Source organism: Phycomyces blakesleeanus (genome assembly GCF_001638985.1).
Source record: "Phycomyces blakesleeanus NRRL 1555(-) unplaced genomic scaffold PHYBLscaffold_4, whole genome shotgun sequence".
Classification (NCBI taxonomy): Eukaryota; Fungi; Mucoromycota; class Mucoromycetes; order Mucorales; family Phycomycetaceae; genus Phycomyces; species Phycomyces blakesleeanus.
Window position 1 is genome coordinate 2929140 of NW_017265137.1, and position 13213 is coordinate 2942352.

Below are 13213 nucleotides of genomic sequence, written 5' to 3' on the forward strand. Positions count from 1 at the left end.
ACAGGTGCAGCAACAGTGAGTTCGGCTCTCCAGGAGCAGCAAGGGGAGTTCTGGCCAAACTATCTATGGCACTGATGGTGTTGGTGCTGGTGGTGGCAAGAACGCCAATTCTGCCATTCATGTTGGTCAGAGTTTGCTCAACATTGCCGATCTGTCCTTTTACGGTAGACATATCAGCTCTCACAGTAGAAAGTATTTCCATAAGCTGCTGATTGGTAATCTCAACAGGACGAAGGGCAATTGCGCGTTCACGTCTTGTGTTAGTCATTGTCTACAGAATATAATAAAATGAAAGGTTATAATGATTAGTTTCAGATTATATTATTATTATTGCTGTCATTCTACAATTAAATTTATGTAAATTTAATTAAAAATAAATCGTATCAAGTTTACATACTTGAATTGTTAGAACAAGTGTATTGATTTGGGAGTATAAGTGTAGTAAGTAACAAGAGAGTAAGAGCAAGGGAAAGTGTATTATATGAAAGGTATGATTATTATATATATTCAAAATATATTTGATATACAAATCTCTATTAATACTTCTTGCAATGACTGGGATGTAAATCAGTTTTCATATTGCTTTGGGACTTGATGAAATCATTTTAGTCTTTTGTTTTAAACACACTTTTTTCTTTTTTTTTAAGATTTTTTTTTTACTTTTTTTATTCGTTTTTTGTTATTTCCCTCTTTTCTCTCTCTTTTCAATTCTTGTCATATTTGCAAATTTTTCTGGTAAGATTGTTTTTGGTTCAAAATACTTCTTTACAAAGAACAAAAGAATTAATTTTTTTGTCTGTCATAGGTATTCTCTCTGTTTCTCTCTCTTCACTCTTTACACTTGCAAGGTTTTATGGTAAGGCACTTTCTTTGTTTTAAAAGAAATATATACTTCTTTATGTATAACTAAAAAATAACAATATATTTTAATGTCATAGAAACTCACTCTTCGTCTCATTCTGATGCGCCATCTTCACAACAGTCATCCGGATTAGCCAGAGTTAGTAAATATACTTTATGCCATCATTCCATACAATTATTCTGACTTTTTTCTTTCTTTAATATAGGCCACATCGCCAAAAATACTCTCTATAATCAAACACGGATATTGACACGGTAATATTCTATTTTATTTTAATCTATTTCTTTTTAATATTTATATAACTGAATATAATTTCTATTATAGATGAACATCCCTCTTACGAACGTGCCATTCCTCAAGAACTTCCATCCCATGCTACTGTCATTTCCATGGTAAGCCTTTTATTTACTTCTATACATACAATAATATTATTTATACTGTATATTAATGTATATTCTCTACTAGAGACGATATTACTGCTTTACAGATAATATCTTGGTCTGCAAAGAAATCTTTTGTCTTTGGTATGTAAATCAATTATTCTATCACGCAATTCACAAAAATTAATTCTTTCCTATTGTTTTATAGTCAAAGAAATCATAATCCCGTGCTTTACTGTAAATGTTTTATTTCTTTGTCCATTTGTACTGGGTACTTCCGATGTAAGTATTAATTAGTCCATAAAATTTGCAGTATAAAACACGCACGCACTCCCATCACTAATGTTTTATCTATTCTCAAAGAGTACTGCTCTTACCCCTAAAAAAAGGTAACGAGCACCTCATTTTCTTCAGGTATTTGTTTTTTGTAGAAAATTTTTCATCCCAAATATAACAAGCTTGCCGAGCAAGAAGTAGCTGAGGATATAGAATAGCTTTATTACATTTGAAACCTAGAAACATTCTATTCTTTCCAATAAAAATAAAAGCGTAAACCATTACCAACCTAACAAGAATGGGAAACCAGATAAATAAAGAACATATTACTGGTCCATAATTTTAAAGACATGTTTTTATGCTGTTGATGATTGGAGGTTTTAAAGAACTGTCAGTATAGGTGGTCAGTAAAGGTGGTCAGTAAAGGTGAGGTGTAGTACAAATAAACCATTGGAGCAATATACATGATGTAATCCGTCTTTGACCTTTCCTGTTCTGTGTCAAGAATACCGAGATAAATCCATAGTTTTAAATATTTTTATTTATTTATTAAGCATAACAAGTATATCAAAAGTGCTATCAAACCTTACTTGCGGAACCCCCCATCTACATATACTGTAGTGTTTGTAAGTCTCGCACATACAGTGCTAGATGACCTTAAAACCTAGTGGAAAAAAATATCAACTATGATATATCACGTTATTCCAGTACCGTTTGCCCATATATACACGTCAGTATTTTTCTACTTTTTTCCAGTGTACTGTAATTATGACAGCTCAGTAAGCACTGAGTTAATATGAGGACACTGCAATTAGATTAAATTATAAACATAGCAGTACCAGCTCTCTAATATCTAAATGAACTCAGACTTAAGAAATTAAGATGTGACTGACAAAGCAGATCGTGTTTTGATATAAAAAGGACAACTTTTTATTCTTTAATAAAGACAACCTATATACAGTCTCAAAGTATTCTTATATACGTCTCAATCTTTTTACTGTTGATTTTATTTTATAAAACTTCACATTTTTTACTTTGAATTCTATAATGTCTTCCCAACACTCTGCTGCCAACTCTCTTCCTCATGAAGAACAAAGCCCTCTTACTGAAGTTGGTATTCCCTCTCCCATTCTGAGTGAACAGACACATCTCACGAAAATTGGTGACATTTCTCCTCTTCTTGGATCCACCGCTCTTTCCATCAATGGTAATATTGAAATGATATACACTAGTCTTGATTCCTTGCCACCTCTTTCAGTTGTTGGTTCTGTTCCTCCTACTCTTGTGCCTACCGTCCCATCAGCCATTAATAGCAACACTAGTAGTTCCATCACTTTGGAAATGTTGTTAGCTTCTGCGAAGAAAGACCTTAGCATAAAGAAGAACAACTTTTATGTGGCTTATGCTAACTATGTGTCTCTTTCGAAGGTCAACCCCATGTCAGACGCGGTCAGACATGCTTCTTCCATTAAGAGGGAAGCTCAAGAATTGTTTGAGGATGCCCAGAAGACCCTCAAGGTGCTTGAAAAAGCCAACGCCCCTCCTGCTATTCTTGAAGACAAGAAGAGCATGGTAGTCCCTAGCAACTTACCTTTCTTGCAGCTCTGCACAGAAACCAGGGTGAAGCACAATCGTGACGTGTTTGACTCTGTGTACGATTTTTGCCAAGAATTCACTATGGTCTTGGAGTCTTATTCCCTGTCCTTGGACTTGTGCTGGAAGCGTCTGCTTCCCATATGCCTGAACAAGGAGGAAAGATCCTGGTTTGAAGACAAACTAAAGGGAAAGGCATACAAGTGGAAGAAGACAGAAGGGATTCTGCTGGATCACTATGATACTCCTTTCAGAAGATTTCTGAACATGGGTCGTGTGTGGAAAATGATGCAGAAGAAAGGTGAGTCAGTTCGTGCGTTTGGAGCTAAATTTCAAACAGCTAGAAGACAAGCGTCCTTGGAGAATGGTATCCAGATAGTTCTTTGTTTCTGGTGGAACTTGCACCCGGAAGTCCGGGAAGCAAGCCTGATCCCATTGTCAGCCAACTATGGCACCAAACTGCCCTCCAAAGTGGAGAATATAATCTCATTAGTCAGTGTAGCCACTAGCAATTCCACGGCCCTACTCAACCAACCTGCAGAGTGTGGCACCCCTGCCAAATGGAAGTCATTTGCCGATGCCTATAGTATCTCCTCTTCGATAAGTCACAAGGGAAAGAAGAGAGCTATTGCCAGGGACAACGATCCTAAGCACGCTAAGAAGTCTTGGAATTTTAAGAAGGCAATCAAAGATAATGTTTGCTTTTCTTGCAAAGGTGCTTGAGAGAAGGGTCACACCTGTCCTGAAAGGGATAATTACTTGACAAAGGTGTCAAGAATGGCTGTGCGCTCACCTGCTGATAGATCAGTAGCTTCCCCCCCTGCTTGTGGTGGTTTCCCCCCTTCTCGTGATAGTCATTTCTCTGTTCGTGGCAACTCTTCCCCTGCTAGTAGTTCCTCAACGTCGTGGTCAATGGACCAAGATAACACAAGTGCTTTGGCCAAGATGATCTTGAATTGTAAGGACAATTAAAGACATGGTCATTAAAAAAGATTTTAAGAACATGAGCACTAATATTACCTTCCCCATTCTGGCAAATAATTCTATTAGAACCATTTCCTTGTTGGACTGTGGTGCCACATTCAGTTCTGTGAATAAGAATTTTTGTTTACAGAATAAAATATCTATTAATTATGTAAATCACATCAACAAAGATTTAGTGAACAATTCCAATGTTCATAAGTATTTTATTCGTTTGACTGATAGCAATACACATATTAAAAGAATTGGCACTTGTGTGTATTGGTACTGATTATATGTCCACTCTGGGTATTGATATTTATGGTTTACCTCTATCATATGATGATGCTGATTCAAGTGAAGAACGTAGAGAAGCTGATAGATGCTTCAATAACAAAAGTGATCTTCTTGAATCCCTAGAGAGAGAATGAACAAAAAGAAAATAATCCAGCTGTAGGTCCAGAACAGTTTAAAGACGCGATGAATTATATCAGACCGTTCATTAAGGACAATCAAGATATTCCAAAGGGTTTGTTTTGTACTATACCTGAAAGTATTGTGTGTTTGGACACACTAGAAAATGCTACAGCCTTCCGAAGCCCATATCCTATTCCATATAAGATGCAAAGTGTGGTGGATGAACAGGTAAAAGAATGGCTGGACAATAGTATAATTGAAAGAGTGTCTGCAAACACACAATGGAATACGCCTTTGACTGTTGTCAAGAAGACGAATGGTAAAGGAGAAATTACTGGATATCGCGTTTGTCATGATCCCAGATTAATTAATTGCCTGTTGAAGTCAATTGATCGTATGCCTTTGCCATTGATTGGTAAATTGTTTGAAGATTTAAAGGGTGCGAATATTTATTCCACTCTAGATTTGAAATTTGCGTTTAATTCTTTGAGGTTGAATCCAAAGGACACACACAAACTTAGTTTCACATGGCGTGGTGTACAGTACACACCTATTGGTACAGTGCTTGGTATAAAGCATATCAGTTCACAATTTCAAAGAACTATGAGTATAGCTTTGGAAGGACTATCTTTTGTACGGTTTTTTGTGGATGACATTGTTTGCGCAAGCAAAACGTTCGAGGAACACAAGGAACACTTGAAGCAAGTCATTGAGAGATTAACAAGGGTCAATTTGAAGTTGAATCCGAAAAAATGTCATTTCTTTCAGAAAGAAATTTATTTGCTTGGTTTTCATATTTCACCTGAAGGAATTATAATGGACCGCAGAAAACTTGTTAATGTTCTTGAATTTCCTCAACCAAAGACGGGTAAAGATATCCAAAGTTATTGTGGGTTGATCAACTATTTTAGAACGTTGATTCCAAATGTATCTTCCATTATGTCGCCACTAGATTCATTGAGAAATGAAAAATCGATTACCCATTTATGGACAGATAAGCATCAAACTGCATTTAATAACTTGAAAAAAGCACTTTTGAGTGATCTGGTGTTGTCGTACCCAGATATGAACTCTCCTTTTAGTATCAGCTGTGATGCATCTCTTACTGGTATTGGTGCAGTGTTGTATCAAGTCAAGGATGGCAAGAAAAAATATATTTTTTTGTGGCTAAGAGCTTATCCCAAAGTGAAAGAAAATATTCTGCGACCAAAAGAGAATTACTAGCGTTAGTATTTGCACTCAAGCGTTTTCACAAGTATGTCTATGGTTCTCACTTTACCTTGTACACGGATCACAAGGCATTGACATATATTCACACCCAACGTGTTGCAAATCTGATGATGATTGCATGGATGGACACGATTTTACAGTATGACTTTAAGATCGTTCATTTGCCTGGTGTTTCGAATGTGCTTCCTGATGTGTTGTCACGTTTGTCTGAAGAGACTGAAACATTATCAAATGAACTGGGTGGGGATAGTATGGTTAGATCCATCATGAGAAATAGTGCTGTCACTATGGAACCGCTACCAGACATCTTGAGTGGTGAGTACTTTACTCCTCCCACAAAAAATGAAAGGAATGAGTTATTAGTTGAAAAACATTTGAAAGATCATTTTGGTGTAGAAGCTATACTACATGCCTTAAAGAGAAAAGGTATTTATTGGACTAACTTGAAGAGTCAAGCAAGTGATCTTATACAATCGCGTATACAGTGTCAATGTCACAATATCACAAGAAAAGGATATAACCCTTTAAGACCAGTGACTGCAACACTTCCTGGTGACAGTTGGGGAGTAGACCTGGCTGGGCCATTTACAACGTCGACTAGAAGAAATGAGTACTTGTTGGTGATGATAGACATCACAAGCAAATTTTACGTATTGTGTGCCATACCTGATAAAAGGGCATTTACAATTGCATTACAAGTACTGGATGTCATTAGTACATGGGGTCCAATGAGAAAGTTGCAGAGTGATTGTGGATGGGAGTTTGTGAACTCGCTGATGACTTGTATAAAAGAGAATGTTAGTTTTGAACATGCGTTGATTTCGCAGTACCATCCTAGAGCTAATGGTGCGAGTGAAAGAGCTTTCCAGTCGGCAGTGAACACTATTAAAAAACAAATAGTTGGTAATGTTGCTGATTGGGATCAGAAGGTACCATCCGCACAGTTGTTTTTGAATAGCAAATATAATGCTAGGACTAAGAGTACGCCATTCTCATTAATGTTTGGAAGGAATCCAAATGACTTCATCGATTTTAGTAAAGAGAAGGATAGTGCAACTGCTAAACAGATTCAGAAAGAATTGCAAGAAAAAATTAAAAGAATGACTGAGATAGTCTACCCTGCCGTGTTTGAACACGTAAAGCACGTCACACAAAAGCAAAAAGAACGCTTTGACACGAGTCACAAAATGATAGATCTGGTTCCAGGAACTATAGTTATGATTTTGGTGACAGAAAAACAGAATAAATTAGATCCAAAGTATAAGGGATTTTATACTGTTGTTCAAAAGGCTGCTGCCAATACTTATGTATTGAAAAATGAAAATGGATTTTTAGAACCAAGGAATTACTCTCCTTCTTTATTAAAAAAAGTGTCCAATAAGATATTAGAGCAAAAGAATGATTTTTTTGAAGTCGAAGCAATTATTGGTCATAAGAAAGATGATATGAACAATTATTTGTATAGATGCAAATGGTTGGACTATGATGAGTCTCATGATACCTGAGAGCCAGAGGACCACTTTACTGATCCTAAATTTATTAAGGAATACTGGCAAAGAATTGGGGAAGCACCAGAAAGTATCAAAGACATCAACAAAGCCAATAAAAGATTATTGAAGGATATGAAAGTCGTAAATTCCATACCCAAAGAAAAGTCAGGTATAAAAAGAAAGAACTATGCAAAGACAGCTTTGCAAAAGAAGAAACGCAGTAAGGTCTAAATAAAGAGTTATTTGAGCACCACAGTACTCGTATATATATAAAAAATGCATAAAGTACTTGAATGGTATTTAATTAATACCTGGGTAGGAATAATGTGGTGATCCAGACACTTGGTTGTTGGATTTATTACATCTAAGAACATATTCCTATTATTATAGTAAAACAGCTATTATTACAAGAACAAATGAATAATTTATTTATTTTACTTATGGTAAATCAATAAGACCAATAATTAATTACAGTAAGTACTGTAATTATGACAGCTCAGTAAGCACTGAGTTAATATGAGGACACTGCAATTAGATTAAATTATAAACATAGCAGTACCAACTCTCTAATATCTAAATGAACTCAGACTTAAAAAATTAAGATGTGACTGACAAAGTGTTATATTTTTAGAAAAGAAAGAAAAACAAAGTGCAGACGAGAAGTACAGTGAGACTCTGTTTATTGATGAAAAGAGAGATGATCTTCTATTGCTATTTGCTATGTGAGTTTATATAGACATTGCGTGTGTATTTAGGATAATGATATGAGTATATCATGTGATGTCTGTTTTCTTATATCATAGATAATATATTGTTAAGTTATTACCCACGCTCTTGTTTGAGTGATTAGTGATGTTGACTAAGGTGTGTGACCTTGTTATCGGTATATTCTTTATTTAATGATAGTGTGAGAAATAATGTATAATTGATACTGGTCGCTTATTCAATATGTCTTTGTCTTATTGTCTGTGCGCTCTATTTGAATCTACGATTATGTTGGATACAATACAAAGCAGATCATGTTTTGATATAAAAAGAACAACTTTTTATTCTTTAATAAAGACAACCTATATACAGTCTCAAAGTATTCTTATATACGTCTCAATCTTTTTACTGTTGATTTTATTTTATAAAACTTCACATAAACGAATCAACTTGGAATTAATATTATTTTTATTATATATTCTTACAAGCATAATTATCTTCATAATTATGACTTAATAATTATTTTATTTTATTTGTACTTAATGATAGTAAAGAACAAATCACATTTAATAAATTGTTGATTATACAACTTTTATTATATTTTTTTTTATAATTTTATTTATTTAATTATTCAACAAGTCAATTGCAAAACTATAAATATCGCAATACTTGCATTTATTAAACATTGATTTTTTTCATCTTATTTTCTGATAATAAGTTCTCTTAATATTTAACTGTTGATATTTTACTTGTTTGATTATCCAAGTATATTGAGTCAAGTTTATCGAGATTGATCAATAGTACTGTTTTTTTTCTCTTATTTTTCTCTTATTGATTTTATTATTTTTAATTCTACATTCTCTTTTGAGTCTGTCTTTTTCTCTCTTGTGGAAAAGAGAGGTTATTTCACATCTACGAACCCATTCAAACCTCAAAAACCATGATAATATTACCTGTCAACATTTACTATAAATACAAGCACCACACGCATCACCGTATCATGCATGTTGTAGACAATTCTGGCTGTCGCCAATTTCTGGTGATAGATACCAGACAGTGGGTTTCTTTAGTAGTTTGGTCTGATGGTGAGCTGTGACGGGTGATACCAGACTTATGGACATTGACATCAATGGTGAGTTGACCAAGTGACATGTTGCAAGGGACAGGAGTGGTCCCCCCAGATTTCTTGAGAAATCTTGTTTCCAATTATTGTATCCAACATAATTGTAGATTTAAATTAAAAGTACAGACACTCAATAAATACGTACATTGAGTTACCAACAACTAGTAATGATACTAAAAGATATATCTTCCATTATACAAGGAAATTATGTAAAGAACATACTAAGACAAATACTAAGACTCTAGTCAATATCACTAAAAATATAAGAGCTAAATCATAGAAGATAATAGTAGAGAAACAGACATTACATGATATTATCATATCATCACCAAGCTAAATACAATGTCTATATAAACGCACAACACTAATAGCAATAGAACATCATCTCCTTTCTGATTCTTTCACTTCTTCTAATAAAACAAAGTCTTACCATACTCTTGTCTGCACTTGTTTTATTTTATATCTTATTTTTACCTCATACATAACACCAATACCTCTTATACCTAAACCTCCAATTTTATTCCATCTCTTAAATAATTAAAATACTCATCTATATCGTCACCTCAGAAACACTCATCACCTACAAAAAATTATACTTCTGTTGTAAATGAATATTGACTACTGCTGTAATTGAGAATAAGTCTGAAGGAAATAATATAAGGCCTCAGCTATTCCAGTCAAAGATGTCTACCAATTACTTTATTATTTAACACACAGGTTAAGTATGCATAATAGTGATTATATTTCATATGATGATATCATCGTAATATGAGATATATCAGTGTATTATTATAAGCATAATTATAACTCATAAATACATTTACTTTTGATGTTAATACTTTATTGGGACTACACACATTTATATAATTAATCATACATTAATTATCCCAAGATCACGTTGCTCTGATTAAGACTTAGATAGGATCGATTACCTGACCCCAGTCATATAATTTTCCCAATCCAAAATAATATAAATAGCAGTAGTAGTTCAGTGTAGAAACCTTGTTGAACTTTGATACAAAATCTTTTCTCAATAAACAAAACCTACACAAGCTCTTATAAATCTTTGTTTCTAATCTCAAATCTTCAATTCTTCCTCTTAAAAACTTCTTCAACTTCAACTACCACAATAACTTCTTTCCCTTAATTTTATATACTTCTTTATTGCCAATATTTATTTACAATATTTTTTATTACATTTTTATTAGACTTCATTATTATATTATTATTATATTTTTTTACTTTACTTAACTACATTGTTATTATATTATTACTTTACTTCTATTCTAACTCACTATATTTTTACTTTACCTTTATGCAGTTACTATATTTTTACTATACTTTTATTTTATTCTCTTTATATTTTTCTACTCTACCTCTACTATCAACACCAGTTACATGTAGTAAAATTTATCACTTGACTTTCTTTTCTTTACCTCAAAAAAATATTTTAACCAAAAAAATTTTGTTTATAAAAGAAACAATCTTTTTAATCAATAAAATCATTATTCTACCCTTGATCTTATTTTATTTTGTTCATTATTATCATTATTCTTCATTCATATACAGTGTTCTTGTTCTTTAGTGTTGTCTGTCGATCTTGATATACTTCATTTCTCTGTTTTCTCTTTTTTGCCTTTCTTAAACTTTGTTGTTGTCACAATTTCTATTTTTATTTTCTCTCTATTTTTTCTACTTGTTTGTCACCAATTTCTATTCTGTCAAATTACCTATTCTTTTCGATTATTACTGTATTCTTCTTCTTGTATTTTGTAATTTACATTACATTTATTTGCCAAGTGATATTGTTACAATTCACAACAAACACATCACGCATCAATATTTGTGTCACGTGTATTGTAACCAAGTCCAGCGTTTGGTTATGTCATGGTGTCTGGTACTGGAAGGTCAGTCTGCTAGGTGTGTTTGTCTGGCAGTTTGTTATGATGTGTTGTCCCGGTTATGAGAGGCTGACATCAACAGTTTATTGATGTGATGCTGTGCCCTTGGTGGTAAGAGGAGAATTTTTCTGTTCTCTGTTCCTTGTATATACAATACTTTTTCCTTTTCCTTTGTTAACATATTTGTCTATATTATACTCATTTGAAATCATGATCCCCCATGCTAGTAACATTCCTCTTCTACAATGTACATAATTCATCTTGCCAACATTTCCGCACAATATCAGTACTTTCATTATTATATTTTTACTGTATCTTTATTCATATATTTTATCCTTGCCATATCAATTATTTATCATTCTATTTTTACTATCTTTATTGTTCCAAACTTCTATTATCGATTTTAAATCTTGTTGACTATAAAAAGAGAAGCAAATTCAACTTAATGAAATTATTTAATTCACTATCTTTTTCTTGTTTTCTTCTCTTTGTGGTTTATACTATCTTGCGATATAATATATTTGCTTCTTGGTTTTAGAAAGATTGTTTGTCAGTTTTGGTCTTCTCATTGGTTATTACTTTTCTGCTTTATTATTCTATTTTCATATACTTTTCTCTCTCTTGCTTTTAACAACAATTCTATTGGTTGTTCTCTCTTTTCTTACCTGTCAACTATTGCTGCTTACCACCTTTTACTGTATTTGTCTTCTGTTCTATTCAATAATTATTGTATTTTATATGCCAAGTGATCCATTACAATCTACAACAAACCTAACAGATCACGCATCATTTGAACTACGTGTTGTAATAAAACGTAGCATTAATTAGTTTATGGTGATAGGCACTTGACGTTAGGTCTCTTCAGTGGTTTGGTCTGGCAGTTAGCTGTAATAGGGAATTCACTTATTTTTTCCTTCAACGAGTCTTAATTCTATGGGGGTCTGCTACTTTTTCTCTCTACAAAATTGAATTGAAAATAGAATATAAAGACTGCAACAGTCTTTACTTTTGTTTTTTTTTGTATTTTCAGATCTTACTTTTGTCTTCTCTTTAGAGAATCATACATTTTTTCTTAGCATTTTTAATCTTTTTTTCAAAATATATTCTAATAAATAATATTGTTTTTTTATTATCTTTGTGTGTTTAAGTTTCTAAAGAGTGACAGGTTCATACTTTGAATGAGATCCAACTTCTTTTGTACTTCTTCTAACATGCTGTTCATCAAATCTACTTTTCCAATGTCAACTCCTGACATATTCAGCATTACTTCAGTATCTTCTCTTTAATGATGAAGTGTTGATACACTTGCCATAAGTTGCTGTCAAGAATATAACATATTCTGACCACTTCTCTTACTTTTATTCTCCACGCATTTCTTTTCCTTTACATTTCTTTTCTCATCTACTGCTACTGACACCTCAGGTAATTGTAATTGCAAGCGATATTGATCTTGTTGCAAAAAGTAAACACAGTCAAGACTGGCAAATCTTTTCAACAAATAGGTGTTCTTGCAAGAAATTTGTGACGTCAAAAAGCTTGGGTAAGAGCATGTTTGAATCAAGTTATTAATTATAAATATATTATATTACAAATCACTTGACGTGAACGACTTGATCTTCCACTCCCCATCAGACTTTTCCATACTGTTTCTAATCTCACCAGACGGGCTGATGATCATAGTAGGGAGTATGTCCTCTTGAATCTGGGAGGCAGCATAAGAGTATCAAAAAAACTCGTTCTCAACTGGCCCCATTCTTTCATTGTTTATGCGGATTTTCTTTACTTCCTCCTTGTAATAAAACTCTACATCATTGGTCAAAATAAAGATCAGGCGGTCTAGTCTTCTTATATGTATATGGTTAAGATAAATCGTCTTCAGCTGGTTGTGCCACGATTCAATATAGTTGTTGGTGAGATATCGTAAGTGCTGCTGGGTCACATAAGGTCTTCCCCATCTTCTCATGACTTAATCACTTCCAACCCATCTTTGCTTAAAATAATTCAAGAATTGCTGTTGTTGCTATATTTGTTGTTTAAATTCTTAATTTTTTCTGAGAAAGTGGTGCTCATTTGACTCTAAAAGTATGTCTTTTAAATGTTGTTTAAGCTGTTTCTTATATTTACTAAGTTGTTTTGAGATATACAAAGCATCCAATTTAATTTTGCTGTTAAGGTTTTGCTGCCAAGCATGAAAAACATAAAACTCACAAAAATAGATTGCTGTTTGAGATAGTACTGCTGTGATAACATTGATCTCAGGAATGCTATAATCAATT

At 33.2% G+C, this 13213-nt stretch overlaps 4 protein-coding genes across 4 annotated transcripts; 2 read left to right on the forward strand and 2 right to left on the reverse strand.

The window, feature by feature from the left end:
* Positions 1 to 14: 14 nt before the first annotated feature.
* Positions 15 to 268, reverse strand: PHYBLDRAFT_141977 (hypothetical protein; the record flags this gene model as incomplete). Its single annotated transcript, XM_018430714.1, has 1 exon — positions 15 to 268. A coding segment is annotated over one exon (254 nt), but the record flags the coding sequence as incomplete, so codon positions are not given.
* Positions 269 to 481: 213 nt separating this feature from the next.
* Positions 482 to 1736, forward strand: PHYBLDRAFT_164985 (hypothetical protein; the record flags this gene model as incomplete). Its single annotated transcript, XM_018435127.1, has 6 exons — positions 482 to 488; positions 939 to 1004; positions 1187 to 1254; positions 1350 to 1386; positions 1451 to 1524; positions 1674 to 1736. The coding sequence occupies 6 exons, from the start codon at positions 482 to 484 to the stop codon at positions 1734 to 1736; spliced, it is 315 nt and encodes a 104-aa protein (XP_018296152.1).
* Positions 1737 to 2565: 829 nt separating this feature from the next.
* Positions 2566 to 4502, forward strand: PHYBLDRAFT_141978 (hypothetical protein; the record flags this gene model as incomplete). Its single annotated transcript, XM_018430715.1, has 3 exons — positions 2566 to 3807; positions 3880 to 4069; positions 4318 to 4502. 3 exons carry the CDS (start codon positions 2566 to 2568, stop codon positions 4500 to 4502), a joined length of 1617 nt encoding a protein of 538 aa, XP_018296153.1.
* A 7717-nt stretch (positions 4503 to 12219) lies between these two features.
* On the reverse strand, positions 12220 to 12900 carry PHYBLDRAFT_141980 (hypothetical protein; the record flags this gene model as incomplete). Its single annotated transcript, XM_018430716.1, has 4 exons — positions 12220 to 12255; positions 12325 to 12424; positions 12527 to 12639; positions 12721 to 12900. The coding sequence occupies 4 exons, from the start codon at positions 12898 to 12900 to the stop codon at positions 12220 to 12222; spliced, it is 429 nt and encodes a 142-aa protein (XP_018296154.1).
* Between the last annotated feature and the right edge of the window lie 313 nt (positions 12901 to 13213).